This window comes from Aethalodelphis obliquidens, unplaced genomic scaffold (genome assembly GCF_003676395.1).
Source record: "Aethalodelphis obliquidens isolate GAN/ISIS:26980383/991018 unplaced genomic scaffold, ASM367639v1 scaffold25, whole genome shotgun sequence".
NCBI classification, from domain to species: Eukaryota; Metazoa; Chordata; class Mammalia; order Artiodactyla; family Delphinidae; genus Aethalodelphis; species Aethalodelphis obliquidens.
Genome location: NW_020837969.1, coordinates 18,840,465 through 18,861,055, shown reverse-complemented (window position 1 = coordinate 18,861,055; position 20,591 = coordinate 18,840,465). Strand labels below are relative to the sequence as shown.

Sequence of the window (20,591 nt, the reverse complement as noted above, 5' to 3'; positions counted from 1 at the left end):
TTCATTTTGGGGTTGCCAGCCAGCCTTCCTTCTTCCCACTTTTCAGAGCCTTCTTATGCTTGTCTTTCATATAACCAGAGTTTTTAGCTGTCTTTAGTGGGGGATTAGGGAAAAGTATATCTATTCCATCTTTCTGGAAGTGAAAGTCTATTTTACTTTTGATATCTATTTTTATAAACTTTTACAATTGTTAGGAAAAATAGATGAAATATTTTATGCATATATGGTCAGTTAACAATGACTGTTCACCAAAACAAGAACTTTTAGCAGAAATGAATTTTAGGTAAAATATAATCCCACGTAATTCTTTGTACTTGAAGTACAAACTGAAGAATTTTAACCCTGTGTAAATTTAAATTCCTGTGTTTATTGCAGAATCTTTTAGCTGAGAAAGTAGAACAGCTGATGGAATGGAGCTCCAGGCGCTCAATCTTCCGAATGAATGGTGACAAATTCCGAAAATTTATAAAGACACCACCTCGAAACTATTCTATGATTGTTATGTTCACTGCTCTTCAACCTCAGCGGCAGTGTTCTGTGTGCAGGTAATGTATGTATTTAAAAAATTAAAAACTATTATTGTATGATTATATGTTTGTTAGAGTTAAGATAAAAGTATATAATAGAATTAAACATTTGTTCAATGTTGTAGTCAACTGTAAGTGCATTTAAATGTAAGCTCAAAGTCATTGTTTTCTAGGAAATGACTTTGATAGGCTAATATTTTTATATTGTATAAAATATTTAACCAATCCACATGTAATCATAAAACAGATTTTTTTAATCTTGATGTCCTGTATAAAGGTACATATGTTATAGAATTTGGTTCAAATATTGCCTTGTAGGTCACCTACATATATCTTAGGGGCAATGAAGTAGCCCCCTTAAACATACTCTGATTAAATAGTTTAATCAAGAGGCCATACTCAAGGAAGTCTGTTTACTTTTCAGTACCTCTAATGATGAGAAATTTCTTCCTATGATATAGAAATTTCTTCCTATGATATGATTTGAAGTGAATGAAATATTTTTCAGTGGGAACATACCAAAGAAAGTTTTGGACAAGTATAAATATAATATATATACAACAGTGCTTATTTTAAATTAAACTTTTTAAGTTTGAGATAATTGTAGTTTCACATGCAATTCTAGGAAATAATACAGAGAAATCCTATATATCTTTTACTCAGTGACCGCCCCCGCCAATGCTAACATCTTGTAAAACTGTAGCACAGTTTCACAAACAGAATATTGGTATTGATACAGAAGAGTTCCATCACAGTAAGAATCCCTTCTGTTGCCCCTTCTAGCCACACCCACCCCATCTCCCCACCTCCTGAATTTATTCTCTATTTCTGTAATTTCATCATTTAAAGACTGTTATGTAAGTGGAATCATATAGTATATGACCTTTTGGCTTTGGCTTTTTTTTACTTATCATAACTCCTTCAAATCCATCCAAGTTGTTGTATTTGTCAGTACTTCATTCTTTTTATTACTGAGTAATATCCTATGGTATGGATGTACTGCATGCAGTTTGTTTAACCATCCATCTGTTAAAAGACACCTGGATTGTTTCCAGTTTTTGGCTATTACAAATACAACTGTTATGAACATTCTTGTACAGGCTTTGTGTGAACTTAAGTTTTCACTTCTCTGAGATATATGGCCAGAGAGTCCGATGGCTGAATTGCAATGGTAGTTGCATGTTTAGCTTTATCAGAAACTGTTAAAATGTTTTCTGGAGTGGCTGTATCATTTTACAGTCCCACCAGTGGTGTGTGAAGGACCTAGTTTTTCCATATCCTCACCAGCATCAGTGTTGTCATTGTTTTATTTTAGCCATTCCATGGGTATATAGTTTTAATTTGAGGTTTTATTTTGCATTTCCCTAGTGTAATGGTGTTGAACATCTTTTCGTTTGCTTTTTTGTCATCTGTGTATCACCTCTTTAGTGAAATATCTTTCATTCTTTTGCCTATTTCTATTTGAATTTTTTTTACTGAATTTTGAGAGTTCTTTATATATTGTAGATACTAGTCCTTTGTCAGATATGTGGTTTTTAAATATTTTCTCCTAGTCTATGGTTTGTGTTTTCATTCTCATAACAAGGTCTTTTGCAGATTTTAATTTAGTGAGTCCAATTTATCAGTTTCCCCTTTTACAGATCTTACTTTGGTTGTCAAATTGAACTCTATGCCTAGCCTTAGATCACAAAGTTCTATTTTTTTCTCTTCTGTGTTTTTTTTGTTTTGTTTTGTTTTGCGGTATGTGGGCCTCTCACTGTTGTGGCCTCTCCTGTTGCAGAGCACAGGCTCCGGACGCGCATGGCTCACAGGCCCAGCCGCTCCGCAGCATGTGGGATCTTCCCGGACCGGGGCACGAACCCGTGTCCCCTGCATCGGCAGGCGGACTCTCAACCACTGCACCACTAGGGAAGCCCTTCTCTTCTGTGTTTTTCTGAAAGTTTTATAGTTTTATGTTTTACTGTTGATCTGATCTTTGGGAGAAAGGATTCAGTCTTTCATCACTAAGTATGATACTAGGTGTAAGAGTTTTGTAGATGTTCTCTATCAGGTTGAGGAACTAGTTTACTGAGAGCTTTTGTCATGAATGGGTGTTGGATTTTGTCAGATTTGGGGGAGTCAATTGATAGGTTCTTTCTTCTTTAGGTTGTTGATATGGTAGATTACATCGATGGATTTTCAATCGCTGAATCAGCTTTGCATTTTGGAATAAATCCCACTTGATTGTATTATATTATTTTTATGTATTGCTGAATACTATTTGCTAATATTTTGTTGAAGTATTTTATATCTAAGTTCATGTCAGATATCGATCTATATTTTTCATTATTTATACTGTCTTTGTCCAATTTTGGTATCACGCTGATACCTCATAAAATGTATTGGGAAATGTTCCCATCTCATTTATTTTCTGGAAGTGATTTGTAAAATTACACAGTTTTAGAAGTTACGTTAATTCTTCTTTAAATGTTTGATAGAATTCTCCAGTGCAATCTTCTTGACCTGGAGATTTTAAATTACGTATTCCATTTCCTCAGTTGTTAAGGACAATTCAGGTTTTCTGTTTCTTCTTGGCTGAACACTTTCTCTTTTCAAGAACAAACACTTGTAGCTCCACATTCATACTCTTCACGTTGTATAATCATCTGTAGACTTTAGATTTCTAAACCATTTTAACTTCAGTGGAAACCAAAATTATTAGTAATATGGGCCAATGAAAACAATAAACCAATTTCTCTCAGACTAGCTTGCAGAAAGGTAATTTCAGTATTCTGAAATTTTCATGAAAGATTTTATCACAATCTAATAATGAGTATACGGTGGGACATAGCTCAAAGTGGGTAGAAAAGATGAAAAGCAAAATATTTTGAAAAACACCATTTCAGATGATTCTGAGTTCCCCTCCTATCAATTTGAGGACCAGTACTTAAGTGGACATTAACATTTGTCAGAGTTAGGTTAGCATTAAGGACAGGGTATGTTTATATTTATCTAAGGGGTGCTGAAAAGCCCTCCTGAGGCAAAAATACCATCTTAGTTGGCATTTGGTGTAACAGTTCAGATTCCACAAAAATATAAACTGTCCTCTGGCATCCTACAATACCTTATATATTTTAGGGAGATCATTTCTTTGCTTCTAAAAGTTGAATATATTGATTTCCTGTATTCACCACTGTTATGAAGAAATCTATTTAATTGATTATTATATTTTTTGCAACTGTAACCTAGAAAGACTTTATTATCCAAGTATTTATTTTACAGTTACATATAATTGTATATATTTGATAACATAAACCACAGCATACTGTTAAATGGTATATCCTTTAAGTAATAATTTACTTAATGCATTATGTTGTTAAATGGTTAAATATGGACCCTCAATTTTTTAATGACGCTTAGCTCAAGAGAACCTTTATTTACTTGTTTATTACAGCCTTTTTTGTAATAAACTTTTAAATTTTAGAGTAGTTTTAGATTTACAAGAGAAAAAGATTGAAGTTATTAGGAAAAGTTAATTCATGGATCAAGATGATGGTGAAGTTGTTAGAGGAGAAAGGAAGAGCCCATGAAGGTTTAGAGGCAAATAAAAAGTGTAGAGCAGATAATGTGCTTCCCATACCTAGACATTCTGGTTTAATTGGTTTTCTTTGTGGGGGGGGGGGGTCAACACATTGACATTTTAAAAAACATGCTCCAGGTAATTCTAGTGTGCATCCAGTATAGAGACAGGGAAGCTAAGAAGCAGGTTCATGATGCACAGCTTTTTAAAATTTAATTTCGTTGAGGAACAATGGGAATGGATGAAGCCTTATTAGTTATTTGGATGACCATATAGCATTGACAAGGATCCTTTATGAAACTAGAATACTCAGATTTTTAGTGAAGAATCTATAGAATTAAATGATTTCTTCCCCAATACTCAGCAGTTTAGGAGCAAGAACACCCTCCATAGGGATTAACCTGTTTGCTTTATTCTACGAAGTGGATTAATCGGCACATATTCTGAGAATGCTAGTGAGAGTATATCTGAAATGTATAACTATGGGTTAAAAGTTGGTTAGGGGGTCAAAGAAGCCAGGGGACAGCTGATAAACTAGGTGTGATACAATTAAGCTAGATTTTCACAAGAGTGAAGGAGAGGTTTTGTGTGAAAGGAGGACGGGGTTGAAAATTAGGAAATTGTAAAGAGTTGATTAAATAAATGAGTAAATTGCTAAAGTATAATGTAGATGATTGTGGATATAATAGAGAAGCTTTAGGAATGATAAGGCTGGGGTCTCATCTAGATTATAAACATGTATGTCAAAATAACTCAGGATTTTAATGGAACTGGAGAGGAAAAATATTAAGTGAGCTGAAAGAGGGATGTCTTGGAGTTTATTGGATGAGGTTGATAGATTTACATTATATTTTATAATATAAATTTAAAAGGAGGATCTGTTAAATAATTGTGATTGAAAAGTGGTCTGAGATCTACTGTCATTGAGCCAAGAGAGTACCGAATGTGACCCATATGAGCAGAGTGAATGAAAGAGATCTCAAGGGGACAGCCAAGATGGAAAGGTAAAGAGGAGTTTCAAGAAAAATTTTCAAGAAAAAGTATTCAAATTATATTCTGTATTATAAATTAAGTGCCTCAGAGGGAGTTGTAGATTCATTGAGAAAGGCACTCTATCATCAGCAGTCATTTTTGTTTAAAAACTTGAATTCTCCTGGGTCCTTCTGTGTCAGTGTAATTTGGGACCACTTCTATAATACTGCTATAATTTCTTTATAATTCTGTAGAGTCATTGAAATGTTCATAGCTATAAGTTTAAAAGATTAGTGCTTTCCTTTGTGAGACTTTTTCTGCTTTTTTCTTTTCTTTAAGAAAAAGTGAAATTTTCTTCTAGAGCTGACACACTTAAAGATTCTCCAGTTGCTTTTCTTTGCTGAATGGCTGATGAATGAGCTATTGGCTTCCTTGTAAGCCCTCTTAGCAAATCATTCTGCTCTTCTTTCACAAAGCCAGCTTCTTCACAAATCTCAGAATTCAATTCTCACCTTCCTCAGTGCACACATCAAACTCCTTGGCCAGATAAAGTTGTTAAATTAGGACTACTCAATATAATTCTCACCTCCCGTAAGTGTTAACTCCAACCTTCCTTTATCTAATTGTACTGTAAGGAATATTCCCCATAATTGCTAAATCTTTTAGATGTATTCTACCACAAAGTTACTTATCTCTACCAGAATTCGCTAAAAATTCTAAGAACAAAATAACCTCTTCTAAGGTTATTACTGTCATTCAACAGATGTAAGAAAAAACATCCAGATGAAGGAAAATCAAAAAGTACATGTAGAGTCAAGCAGGGTGCACATACAATCAAAGCTTGGTAATGTATTGGAAGTTAATATGTTGTTGGACTTCAAATAAATGAAAAAATGATTAGTAATTACAAAGGTATTTTAAAGAGGAGGGAGAATAAATTATTACGTTGATATATTAGATATTAACTGGCTAACATCTTTTCTTCTCTAACTAAATAAAATGATTGTTTATTATGTGTAAACTATTTGGGCAGTCCTGTGTTAGGTCATTTATATATATAATATCTCATGTCATTCTCATTACTCTAAAAGGTAGGACTGAGAAAAATCCATGTTTTAGATGACAACATCAAAGCTGAGAGGTTGTATAATTTACCCAAAGTCACAGAGCTAATACCTGTCAGGGTTGGGATTTGCGACTCCAGAGCTAGTAAGTTTAATGCTTTCCTTAAGTGTACATATTCATTATTGTTCCTACCCTGTGAACTGTAATTTGCATTTTGCATTCCCAACTAAGATTATTAATCTTTTAGTGCAGGGATCCATCAGCCAGCATTCCTTAAACTCATTAGATCATGAAAAGCTTTCGTTCAGATTAGCATTTCATAGCAAGGGCTGGTGAGTTAGAGATAGCTGGCCAAGACCATGTGGAAGAGCTCATCAGCCTTTTGTTTCATTACAGTGAAGTCATATCTCTTAGGAGATTCAATTCTAAAGTGAGCACATAATGTGAGAATCATTTGTAGATAAAATTACCGTGTCCATCTCTTAATGCACTGGTAAGTGCTTTCTAAATGGTTTTGGGATTACAACCCTTATCATTTCCTTTAGTCCTTGGATAATATTTCTCTATGGCCTTAATTCTTAAGTTTTTCTAATATGTCTGGCTACCTGGACAAAGTATTCCACTTCTTTGTCAAAGACTGGCAAACTCTCATGCCATTCACACATTCTTTGCCTGGCTTGGCTAATACGTGAGGACTGTTTCAGACTTGACTGAATCCATGACCAGTTGAATATAAATGATGTTTTAGGGTTACTGCTGAACGCTGTCTAGTTTAATTATTTTTTTAGGTCGAAGGGATGTGATTTAAGTTCACTGTATTAAATTTCCTCCTAGGTGTGTCTTCCTCAGATTGGATAATCCCAACTCTTTTACAATGAATAAATGGATGTTTTCAGTGAACTTTAATTATCTATGTGACACTGTAGCATTCTCTGAGCTCTATTTTCTATATTATTTGTATATAAAGTCCAGATTTAGTCACCCATCTTATAATTTCAAACCTACAGAAAATTGAAACAGTAGTACAAAGACACCAGTCTACACTTCACCAAGATTTCACTAATTATAACATTTTGCCACATTTGATTTTGCTCATTGCCTTCAAGAAAGACACATAAGAGTTGTGAGTTTACATTTTATTCAGGGTCTTACTGGGGACTATATATAGCCTGGGAGACAGCCACTCAGTTAGTCCTGAGGAAACTGCTCTGAAGAGGTAGGGGAGGGGCCAGTTTACAAATTTTTTTGGTTTGGAAATAACATGCAGTCTTGGTAAAAGCAATAACACACATCTTGGCAAAAGATCACTGATAATTCCAAAGAACAGGTGTATGTTAATGATTTAGTGCTTTGCTATGTCTGGGAAGATGCAAGCATCTAGGGTCATTGAAATTCTTCCTGAGATATGTGTCTAACTATCTAAGGGCCTGTTTATCCAAAGCACAGAGCGCCTCACCTGTTTTTCATCCTGAACTCCTCTTGGTACACTGTCTGTGGGTGACTGCAATGGTTGCGACTTAACCCCTGTGGAGGTGGGTGATGAGAGATGCTCTTTGTTCTTCTTTGTTCACATTCTTTTAAGTATAAGTAAAAAATGAGTCACATACCAGCAAATGTACTTTTAACTTGTAGACATCATGAAATATCACTGCTAAATATTTCAGTTTGCATATTTTAATAAGACATTCTTACCTAATCAGAATACCATCATTACTTTTAAGTGAAATGGCATTAATTCAATGACATAATCTGCTTTTTTAAAAGTACTATAGCAGTTATTTGTGTACTTCTTATGGCATCCTATCAGGAGGCACATAATGTTAGTTCTTTCAAACATCAGTGATGAGATCGATCACTTGATCGAGGTGGTGATCATTACATCTTTCTGTTATACAAGTATATCTTTCCCTTGTAGTAAGTGTTTGGGGAAGGTGAATGGGTTAAGAGGGGGGACACTTTGAGATAACGTGACTATCCTGTTTCTTGGCACTTTTTTACCCAGTGATTGTAATATCCATTGATCATCTCTGCCTGAATTTGATATTACATTGATGATTGTGAAGGGGTGATTTTTAAACATTCTGTCATTGCTTTAACATTAATTAGTTGGTATTCTTCTATAAATGAGAGCTTTTCTTTCCTCCATTTGCCCTTCTGAGTATCTCAATGCAAAGATTCTTTTTTTTATTTACTAATCTGTTGCTGTGATTATTCTTCTTCAGTGTTCAAGTTGCCCTAAATTTGATCAGTGGAAACCAACTCCTGTGTCATTTACATGCCTCGGTTAGTCTTTGCTTTCTGGCTCAACAAAATATTCTAAGCCTACTTTATATACTTTCCCTGTCATGGAACTGCAAGAAGCATTTTTTTTTTAATATCTTTATTGGGGTATAATTGCTTTACAATGGTGTGTTAGTTTCTGCTTTATAACAAAGTGAATCAGTTATACATATACATATGTTCCCATATCTCTTCCCTCTTTCAAGGAGTCCTTCCTCTTTTTGGTAGGAAGTGATATTTAGAAAGCAAGAACTGGGCAAGTTATACTGTTTGCCGCTGGGATAGTATCATTGCTTGCAGCCTTTTTTAGTAGATAGAGCTAGGATGTGTGTATGTGTGTACCTACACACACATACATACATACATACATATATAAATTATGACTTTAACTGGATCTCTCCTATTCCAAGCTAACACTGTAGGGTTTTTCCTCTATTTTCCCTATTCCATAGTTTTATCTCCTTTCTCCAAAATGAAAACCTGGATCCCAGCAATACTGGTATATTTGCTCATTTGCTCTCCCTTTCAGTGCATATAAAATAGTTTTAGAATTACAACACCAGTATGATCTCTGAAAACAAATCATGAACTAGACTTCCTAATTTCTGCACAGTTCCTTTCTTCTTTTAGCTATGTGTCAGTTTTCTTAGCATACAACCTGTTAAGCTTTTTTGTATGTTAGTATTATCATTTTTCTTAAGAGAACAAAAATTCTGCTGACTCATAAACTGAGTTGCTACTATGCATGTTATATACAGTTTAATATCTCTTACGTTCATATACATTTTTGCTGTAATATATGTGTTGGAATCGCATGTTCACGTTAGAATTGTTTTCCAAAGAAAAAAATAGATGCTCAGAAAACATAGGTGTGATGGACACAATATCTTTATCTGGCAAGTAGTGAATTATACAGAGCCAGTTACAAAGTGGTAGTTAACTGTGGATTCTTCAGCTCTTCAGAGGCATTGGGTCTATTTAATATATTTCAGTATATTCAGTAGGGTCCTGGATATTTGTAGCACAACCAGAGAGAAATCACTGTTGAAATCTTTGTGCAGGGTGTTGTTTACCAGTTTTTTTCTCTTCAGGGTATCAGAACCGTAAGTAATGGATGGTTCCACTCATACCAGATCTCTCTCTCTATATATCACTATCTATAGAAATTGAATAATTTGAGGTTTTATGAAGATACACTTTGGAATATCCATGCAATATATAGTTATATCTATATATAATTTATCATAAAAATATAAATAAGAGGCATACATAGAGATTTTAATATGAATCTTATAGGAAGTTTGATTAACATTAAAAAGAGAAACGATATTTCTTTAAAAATCCCTTCAAGGGCATAAAAGATAAAAACTACATTCATCATGGGAGCTATATTAAATATATACAATTATGGATGAGTTAATAATCCTTTTTAGTTTTGCACAACCCTTTAAAAAGGATTATAAACTGCTATAGCATTTGGATTGATTTTTTTCTTGTTTCCATAACAAAAAATTGAGAAGATTTAATAGAAGAGTTTTCCCAGAACCGTGCCCTGCAGTTACTGCTTAGGCCTTCCTGGATGCTTTGCTGCAACTTGACTGCCCTCTTCAGGCTGCATGTTAGTAGATTAGGAAAATCTACAGTGTTCCTTCCATTCATAAAGTTACATCTCTAATGTTCCTATGAACTATTAAAACAGAAAGTACTTTTTTAGCTAACAGTGTTGGAAATGTGCTTATTTAAGTGCTAGGAGCATTTGTGGTTTTCAGCTTTCAATTTCAGATGGCAGTGAAGTTTGAAGGGTTCTAATAAGCATTAATGACACCTTTGCTCATTAGTCTAAGCTGACACAAACATATGCAAGAAGCCAGTCACTTTCTTTGTCATTAGTTAGGCTTCTTCTATCCCCTGTTACGCATGAAGAAGTTGGAATATCGAGAGATAAGAGATAATGGAGTTAAGTTTAGAGAACAGGGTTTATGTTATTGGGGCATATTCCTTCTAACAATCTTTTTTACCCTAAATAGATATCATCAACATTGAAATATGTTTTTCTCAGGCTTATTGAATTATTTCTAGTGACAAACAGATCTGGTCTCTAGTCCTATTGCTACTAAATTACCTTCAACAGAAGCAAGCCCCCATTTACCTTGCCAGTAGTAAGTTTTCTCTGAGTATTGTATTTGTGTTGAAAAAATGTAATTTGCTTAGCTCCCCTGGAATTCTTTATGCCAACAGATAGATTCCTAACTAGAAGCAAGATGTGTAGAAAATTTTTCTTGTTGCTTTGGTGCTCTAGATTCTAAAGGAGAATATGTAAGAAATAGGTCATATCTTCATTTATATAGTATTTTAATAGCTGCGTATATTTTCCCAACTAGACCAGTATAGTAACGTTCTGAGTGGTTTACAAACATTTATTTTCTCCTCCTCTAATACATTATGCACACTGTTGCCAGATACAGCTTTCTTAATTAGTATTTTGCATAATCTACTTCTTTCAAAACACTTGGAGTAGTTGTTCACTATTTACAGAATAAAGTCAAGATCTTATTTATCTTTCTCCTCGAAGAGAGCTTCCAGTCTATTCTTTCCTTATTTTCTAACATGAAACTTAGTTCTGTTATTTGACTACATAATATACATTTCAGACTGGGTAGTCTTTGTTTATACTGCTTCTGTTGCCTTCATATTCTCTTCCTGTCCTTCCTTGATTATTATAATTTTAGTTCTTCCATTCTTTTCTGAATATTTTCACATTCACACTTTGTCCAGCTGCTCAATCCACTGTGATCCCATTCTCTTCTATATGCTGTATAGCATCTACAATCTGCATTCTTTTTTCAATATATGTATCTTACTTGTGTGTTAGTGTGTCTATTCTGTTCTCTGACAAGCTTCTTAAAGGCGGAGACTGTGAGGTATACTTTTTTATTATTGTAGCATATATTAAAACGCTGAATAAACATCACTGATGATTAAGATCTAGATTTTATATTTCATATGAAATTGATTTAGGAACATGATGTTAGGAGATGATTTAGTCATTATAATCTTTCAAATCAAGACCACTATTCCTTTGACAAATAGCATATATTTGTGATGGTACAAAGATTTAAGGTGTTTCTTTTTTTCTTCCTAAGACCACCTATACCGTGAAGCAAACTGGCCTTAAAAGAGACATTAACCTGTGACATAAATGTGACTAAGTGGGCTTTTAGTCAGACTGTCCAGAATTCAAAATCTCTAATTTAGTATTATTTAGTTTTAGGGTATATGTAATATATTGACTCTTCAGGAAAGTATGTTATTCATCATCAAACCTTTATTAAATACCTATTCTGGACTAAGGCCTAGCCACCGAACAATCACTGCATAAACCTAGTATGCATAAGCAGAACAGTATATGCATAAAATAAACAGCGCTGCACGGCAGCTGAGAATTTCCATTTCTGACAGTTGCCCGAAGTATTACAGAGAATTGAAGTGGCTTCTGAGGGAGGGGCATTTTTGAGCAAGCTTTTGAAAGAAGGGAGGACATTTTAAGCAGAGGATTTAATGATTTAAAGCTTAAAGAATGAACACAGGGTGTCACAAAACAGAGAGACCCTTTGAGCATGTGGTATGTTCCTGTGGATACAGACTGTAGATGTAAATTGTGGCCAGGGGATAGGGGCTCTTGTCTTCTCTTCTGCCCATGGTCTTCGTTATATAGGCAGTGGGGAACTCTTTAGGACTTTGGAACAGAGGATAGAACCCACAGTTGATTATTAGGAAATTAAACTGAGGAAGTGGATGGTGTAGAAAACAGAGTTTGAAGGCAAAATGAATTCATCCTCTCTGACCCCTCAATACCACTTATCACATTTTCTCGTTTTATTTTCTTCAGAGTATTTCCAGCTATCTGACATTTTGTGTATACTTGTGTGAGGCATCAGTTTCTCACTAGAGTGTATTCTCCTTGAAGTCAGGGCCCTTGAACTTATTATTAAGTCCTTCATTACCTGACACATTGTTGGCACTAATATATATTTGTGGAGTGAGTTAATGAGTGAATGAATGTATACTTAGTAGATTCTAATAGGTCTGGGGTAGGTTATAACATTATAAGGGAAAAAAGTTCAAGATTATCCCAGTCTTATGTCATTCCATAAGATACTATACACAGATGTTGAATACTAAAATTTGATAGTATTTTTCCTGTGTATTTTTCAAAATGAAGCATTTTCATTTCTCAGAACATCATTATCATAAGAATGCCAGTTTTTGCAGATGTGCCATTTCCCTAAGTTTCATTTTAAAAGTTAAAATGTGCTTTTGTGTAAGATGTCCTTTTGTGTAAAAATAAACTGCTTTCTTAATTGTTATGCTATCATTTTTAACGATTTTTTTTTAAGGCCGCACTGGTCTCTTAAGGTTCATTAGTACAGAGATGTTCAGATCTACTTAATCGTCAGTGGCAATTCACCGTGTGACATTACTATACATTTTTTCTTTGAAAATCAATGATGAATAATTACCTGTAACATTATATTCCATATGACAAAAATCAACTCAGATTTTAGGGCTCATATTGGTCCTAATTCTGCTTTTATTTAGGGTTTGAAGAGGAGCCGTGAGGCACTGTTTTAAATAGATGAGGGAGGGTGTGAACCATGTAATCCGCGTGTATCCCTCCAGGAGACAGAGAGCATGTTCCCATTTACATCACAGCTTCATCTCTCCAGTACCTTGAAGTCTTTCCCTTCCCAGCCCTCGTGCTTGCTGTTCCTGCTCTCCGAAATGTCCGTTCTCCAGCTCTTTTCAGCGATGGCTTTTTCTCATCCTTGGGATTTGAGCATTAGTGTCGCTTCATCTGAGAAGCCTTTTATGACCGCGTCATCTGAGTAGATCCTCCATTGTTTTCTGTAATACAATTCCATGGAATTTTTTTCTCAGTGTATATCTTACCTTTTAATGATTTTCATTTGTTTATTTGGTTGTTTATTATATGTCTCCTCACTAAAACGTCAACTCCATGAAAACAGAGACCTTGGAGATTAGCTCACTTCTTGCTGTTAGGTGCTCAGGTTAAATCTTATTTAACCACCAAAGTTTTAAAAGTTTGTAATTATTTCATTTGAACAGATTCAGAATGTATACAATATAGTTTTCTGCCTAGGGAGCACAGTGCAGTCTCAGGCTGATCTTTACAGTGGTCGGTTTTTGTACTGTGCTGTCTTAAAACGTGCCCTTAAGGCCTTTATGCTAAGTGACCTCAGATTATAGCCTTGCTCATATTTAGCCCACTTAAATATATTTTAATCATAGCACTGTTAATGTGCTCCTTGTTAATAAAAAAGGGCCTAGAATGTCCCTAGCCCTGGCACTCACTTATTTGCAGACTTAGCCACAGGCAATCACTGTTATTCCTTTGTATTTTTTTCTTCTGGTGTTTTTTTCATACCTCTAAGTGTTAGTCTTATATATTTCATGCAGTAGACCTGATCTTTACATTTCTGGCTCTAATAGGTGAGGATTTAACTCATCTCACCCCTTACCATTTTTATAGTTTTTATTATTGTAAACAGTAAATAGCGCTCTTCTATTTCTTGTTCATAAGTGTAAGTGATATCTCTTGATTCCCTAAGTCGAAGATTAGCAAGTACACCTTCTTCCTCCCTTTTACCTACCAATCCTGTATTGTCATAGTTGATAGCTCTTACATTCTGTACTGTAACCATCGTTACATCTGTGCTCTGTCTGTAGGTTGACTTATTGTTTCTACAGAAATAGCATCAATTGCAAAGTAGTAGGTTTTTATTATGGTTCCTTTTCCACAGTGCTGTTGTTTATGACCCCCTCCCTGACGCAAAAGAAAATGTTCAAAATGAATGCCTTTTCCCATCACCTAGCAATCAAGATTATGATACATTTTAATTTTCTTCTTCTTTGGACCTTGCCTTTTAGATTCATTTTGTTGTTGTTTTTCCTGTCGCAGGACCACACGTGCCTTAATGATAGTCTGGGCATTGTGCCACTCTTTCTAATTGTAATGGTTGCTTACAATCGGTTCTCTTCATCTTGAAGTCCAAGTAAATTCCTGTCCTGATTTGTATTTCATAGCTTCGTAGTTGGATCACAGCTTTCTTACACATCTTCCACCTTTCCTACTGCATCATATTTCTAGTTGCCCTTTTACCTTCCTTACAGTTCTTCTATCACACTCTTATTTTTACCATTTCTATCAATTATAGCCTAAGGTAATTTCATATGACTTACATTTTTTCAAACGTGTTTATTTCAAACTTAATCGTTTGGCTTGATATACAATTCTAGATTGAAAATAACGTGCCCTCAAAACTCTGAAGGCGTTATTCTGTTATCTGCCAGCCTCTAGTGTTGTAAAATATCACAATATGTTGGTCTTTTCTTATTCCTCTTATTCAGAACCTGGGAAGTGATTTTAATTTGAATACCTAGTCTCCTTTAATTGTATTATGTTTCCAGAAAATTTCCTTTGTCTCTTCTCTTTTTGGGGCTCCTTCTATGTGAAGATTGGGCTTATTGGATTATATGCCTAGGTACCTCTCTCCTTCCTCCCACCAATATTGTCCACCTGTGTCCATTTTGTTCTTTGAATTTTATTTAACTCTATCTACTAATATTGGTGTTTCATTTGAGAAATCATATTTTCTATTTATAAGTGCTCGCTCTTTTACTTTCCTTGCTCTTTTTTTTTTTTATATGGCATTGTTATTTTTTTGTGAATACTGTTGGGAAAAGCAACAGTATGATCATCCTGCCATGGGCTTTGATGATCCTGCATGTTGCTGGGCATGCCAAGAATGCCAAGGGTTGTGTGTGCGGTGACAAGCCTTGAGGAGTGACATTATGTGTTTCACTGAACAAAGCATGGGATGTATCATCATGTGCTATAAAAACAGTAAGTCCTCCAAACTCAGTATGGCTGTCCTGTAACACAGTGAACTGTGTGTGCAGGTATTCAGGAAGGGCCTTTTGTGCTACCCCATGAACTTGGGGGCATGGGGAACTGATGCAAACAAACACGAAGAATAAAGTCCATAAGGTCTCTAACCCACGAGTCTCATGGCTTCTGCCAGCATCCATGAAACAGTAATAGGCTAGCTCGTTAGCAAGATGAAATCTCAGAGCCAGCATCTCTGCTGCTTCTAATCCAGTATTTTTCCTAGCTTCTCCTTTTACTGCAGTCTTCTCTGGGATTGTAACTTCCTCCATCAAAACTTTTCCACTAGCCTTATGTTTTCCAGATAGTTCTTGAACTTGTTTATCTGCTGCTGACTCCACTCCAAGTCTTTTTGTGACTGTGGGGTTATACCTTTTTATATCTATACTTCTTTTGGGAGAGACTCCCCAGGTCTCCTGTGAATAGTCAACCGTATGGAAGAAGCCCCCTCCCCTGTTTTTAAAATTAAAATTTTAGCAATCACTGTTGCTTCTTTTTCCATGACTATACCTACATCCTTCTAGCAACACCGTTTCTTTATTTCTACTCCCTGCCTTCACCTAACTATAGAGCTTTAGTATCTGGCATATCAACAAAATGTCCAATAGAAACAAATTCAAAATAGGAGTAAATATGCTCTTAGAGAAGAGCTTGTTTGTGGCATTTGGTTTAGCTACTCAAATTTTTGCTTACTTTTAGGTGTGAATGTAAATGCATTTTTAGATAGATGGAATATATAAAGGTGCAGTACAAGTGTATTTACAGTTTTAAAACATATATCCATGATTTTTATTTCTCCATTAAAGTGAATTCCAAAATTCTTAAAAACTGCTCTGTGCCTGTTACTAAAAATCATCAGAAGATTTAAGTTACATGTATAGGAGACGGCACAAAATGATTTTATCCCCTGTAAAAAGAGTTGTCGGGCTTCTTACTTAAAGGGTCAGGATGGGCTTTTTTGCCCACACGCTTTCTATTAGAACTCCTCCACTCTGCCCTTATGTAGTGTAATAGCAAACATAGCAGTAAGTAAAGGAATCAGTGTGGCTGTGATGCAGTAACCCTTTATTCACGAATGATAAAGTTTGAATTCCGTATAATTTTTACCTCATGGAATATTCTATTTTTTTTACCTCCGTTTAAACTATAAAATCTACTCTTAGCTTGCAGTTCATACTAAAACAGACCAACTCTTGTCCCAGAATTACCTGTTTTATTAATAGCTTTGTTAATGTTTCAATACTGATAATGTTTCTACTCTGTCCCATTATCCTTACCAGGCAAGCTAACGAAGAATATCAAATACTGGCTAACTCGTGGCGCTATTCCTCTGCTTTTTGTAACAAACTCTTCTTCAGTATGGTGGACTACGATGAGGGAACAGATGTTTTTCAGCAGGTAAAAGAGTTTTGTTTTAATAACATATTTAATAGAGTTAGTTAAGATTGCCGCATCTCTGTTTGCCAGATAAAAATACAATTCAGTGCATGCAATGAGTAGTTATTAATTATGTGATATAATTACAATAATTACAGTAAATGTTACCTTTATCAGTACATAGTTTTTGCCATTAGTGAATAAACACATTTTGACTTTTCCATTATAGAGGAAGTATGTTTTTTCAGCATACAGTGGCAGTTTACATGCATTAGCCTTATTTTGATATATTGTATGTGGTTTGGGTGGTATTTTGCATAAATTTGTGAAATTTTATATAAGATTCAGTGTAAGTTTTACTTAACCTTTATGCTGCTTTGGGGGGATATAAGGCCTTTAAGGGGGTAATTAAAGTTATATGAGGTCATAAGGATGGGACCCTAGCCCAATGGGACTCACGTCCTGCTTCCTATAAGGATACCAGTCCTGTTGGAATTTGTCGTGATTACATCATCATCGCTAACATTGAGTCCTTATAAGTCCAAGGACTCTTCTAAGTACTTCATGTGTTTTCTTTCATTTAGCTTCATAACAATCCAAAGAGAAATATGTTTTTTTGTTTTGTTTTGTTGCGGTACGCGGGCCTCTCACTGTCGTGGCCTCTCCCGTTGCGGAGCACAGGCTCCGGACGCGCAGGCTCAGCGGCCATGTCTCACGGGCCCAGCTGCTCCGCGGCACGTGGGATCTTCCCGGACCGGGGCACGAACCCGTGTCGCCTGCATCGGCAGGCGGATTCTCAACCACTGTGCCACCAGGGAAGCCCGAAATATGTTGTTTTTATCTCTATTTCATAGATGAGGAAATTAAGGTATGGAGAGGTTAACATCACTTGTGCAAGGTTACAGAGTTAGTATATGGAGATAATAAAATAAAATGGTGATAGAATTTGAGCTCAGCTGTCTGGCTTCTTGATCCCTGCTGTTACCCTGCAGTTATTAATTTCTTGTATTTATCACTACTTGATCATGCCTTTCAAATGTAAAACTTAGTGCCATACCCAGCATTGATTAGTTTGGGTATCTTGGTCTATTTTATTTTTCTCACATGTGACACTCTGGTGCAGTTCTTTACCACGTCATGGAAAAGTATTTAGTTCTGTAAAGACTCAAGCTAATTGTAAATGGTCCATTAGTGAGTGTTTCTGCTTACTTGCTTCCAGATTGATAATTCATTCTTCTTTGACAGTTTCTAGTTGAATAGAATTAATTCTCTCCTTTTGCCTTCAATACCCTTTACCCTTGGGCTTTCCTATTAGTATTCTTCATTTATTTTTTTCTTATAAATTTATTTTACCTTTTGGGCATGTTTCCTTTTGTCTGTCTATTCAAGAAGTATTATTGAATTGGTGAGAAAAACATACATAGTTCTTCCCCATAAGGAGCTTATAGACTAGGGAGCTAATTATATAAAAATAAAGAAAAACACATAAACATAAATGTGTAATTTCAAATAACCTCGTAAAGATAAATTACAGTACTATAACATCCAAATATTTTTTCATGTAATTTATACGTCTGTGTAGAATCTCAGGAGACTTGGCCTTAGAGATCATCAGATGGTAGTGCTATATATATAGCATTTGGTATATACATGAATATATATGTTCACTCAGTATATACATGAATCCTCTCTGCCATCTTAGGAAACAGTCACCCAGGTCCAGTCTGATTGCTAGAGCAGAGGCTTCAAGCCCAAACATCTCCCCTGGCCAGGCGTGGAAGCTGAATGAGGGAAACCAGTCACATGAGTTTAGTTTCATTATGGGATCTTTGTTTATGTACATACTTAGTATATTAAAAACATCAGTTCTTCACTTGAATAATTAAATATGTTCCCTCCGATCTTTATTAGAACAAAATCTTTCTTGGTCTTTTTTAAAAATATATATATTTAATGGAAACACTCAAATTTCACTTTTTTCCTAACTGCTGTAAGAAATAAAATCAGCAGAATGCCATGCAGCTGACCGTTGGTTTCACTGGCATGGGTGGGGCTACAGTGGACTGGACAGGACCAGCCGACCCAGTGAGGGAGATGCAGCTCAGCTCTCTCTCTAGTGAAGAAATGCAGGCCAGTGGAGCTAGCTCTGTTTTTCAAGTAGAGACCCAAATAATGAATTTTTATATGAAATTTCCCTATCTTTAAAATGTTGGTAGCTAATTCGAATTAAAGAAAACCAAACAAAATTGTGGGACAAAGTAATCCTTCCTTTGTGCTAGGTACTGACTATATAGGCTGCCAGTATATAAACATATAGATATACTGTTAGATATAATTGTTGAGTTCTTTTATATGCTTTAAACATTTTTTTTAACTTCGGCATAGATGTAAGAGTTGAAGTCAAGGGCTTCCCTGGTGGCACAGTGGTTGAGAGTCTGCCTGCTAATGCAGGGGACACGGGTTCGAGCCCTGGTCTGGGAGGACCCCACATGCCACGGAGCAGCTGGGCCCATGAGCCACAGCTACTGAGCCTGTGCGTCTGGAGCCTGTGCTCCGCAACAAGAGAGGCTGTGACAGTGAGAGGCCCATGCACCGCGATGAAGAGTGGCCCCTGCTCGCTGCAACTAGAGAAAGCCCTCGCACAGAAATGAGGACCCAACACAGCCAAAATAAATAAATAAATTTATTAAAAAAAAAAAAAAGAGTTGAAGTCAAGATTGTTTTTAATTGAAAAATTTCCTCAGGTTAATTTTGAATCAGCAGAATTCCAAACACAGCACTGCTTTGTTTTTCCAAAACCTAGCCCCTGGCTTAGCAATGAGAGTTTTCATTTTAAAATGCAGCATTGCATAAAAGTTATAGCTGCTAATGATTTTTATGGGGAATTATAATTACAAAAATAGCGAAGTGTATATTTTGTTTTACTTGGGAACTACTAAAAGGTTCTTAATGTGTATGTTTTCTTTCTTGCTAACTACTGAATCACATTTTGTTGAAGTACTCTCTCTAAACTGATGTTTTAAAGCACTGTCGCTGTGGTGTCTGGATATGATATTAAGAACAAGTGAAGAAATTTGACAATCTCTGGCTTGTTGGAGACTTGTTTGGAAAGTAAATTATATGTGATTCCCGTGTGATGGCTGAGGCTAAGTGTCTGACAGCAGGCCAAAACGTTAATGATGTGTTAGAAGGTGCTCTGCACTAGCAGTCAGGAGTGTGTTGTACCCTGCTTTGTGTAGCCTTGGGAATTTGTACATTTTAATTAGGATGAAAGCTTTGAATTGTATTTTTTTAACTCTAAAATTCTAGGATGTGAAGTGTCTTAGCGTGGAGTTTCTGATTGTTCTAATGCAGGGTACTTCCTCTCCCTTGAATCTTACATTTACATATTGGCTTACATATTGGCTGTAGCTATCTCTTGCGCATCTGTCAGGAAACACATGAACAAAATGTGGAGGGGGAGAAATCACAGGGAAGAGAGGAATTGGTGACTGTGTTCTGTTCAATTTAATAAAAATTACTTAATGTCCGTAACATGCAGGCCCACAGCTGGTACTGCTGTATCTTTACCTTGATGACAGCAAGCATGATCTGATGTTTGTTGTTACTTCAATTTGCTTTTTATTCTCATTATTGGGGAATTCTGAACTATATATTGGAAGTCAGGACCAAAAATCTCTTTGCCTTTCATTTGAAACATTTTTCATAATTCTTGGGCAGCAAGAGTTTAATCTGTATGTATGTTTTGCAGTTTACTCCTCAATGCAAATTAACCTCATATTTGTTTTTAGACATGATATTGTTTATACTAGAGTAGTGTTTTATTCAGTATACTTTTCAAATG

General features: G+C 35.5%; 1 protein-coding gene across 4 annotated transcripts in view; it reads left to right on the top strand.

The window, feature by feature from the left end:
* TUSC3 (tumor suppressor candidate 3) overlaps window positions 1-20,591 on the top strand; it is a 183,611-nt gene that overhangs the window by 61,121 nt on the left and 101,899 nt on the right. For all 4 annotated transcript variants that reach the window (XM_027122717.1, XM_027122716.1, XM_027122718.1 and 1 more), the window contains exons 2-3: window positions 376-545; window positions 16,651-16,768. In XM_027122717.1, coding sequence (XP_026978518.1) covers window positions 376-545; window positions 16,651-16,768 — 288 coding nt within the window. The remainder of the gene's footprint in view (window positions 1-375; window positions 546-16,650; window positions 16,769-20,591) is intronic.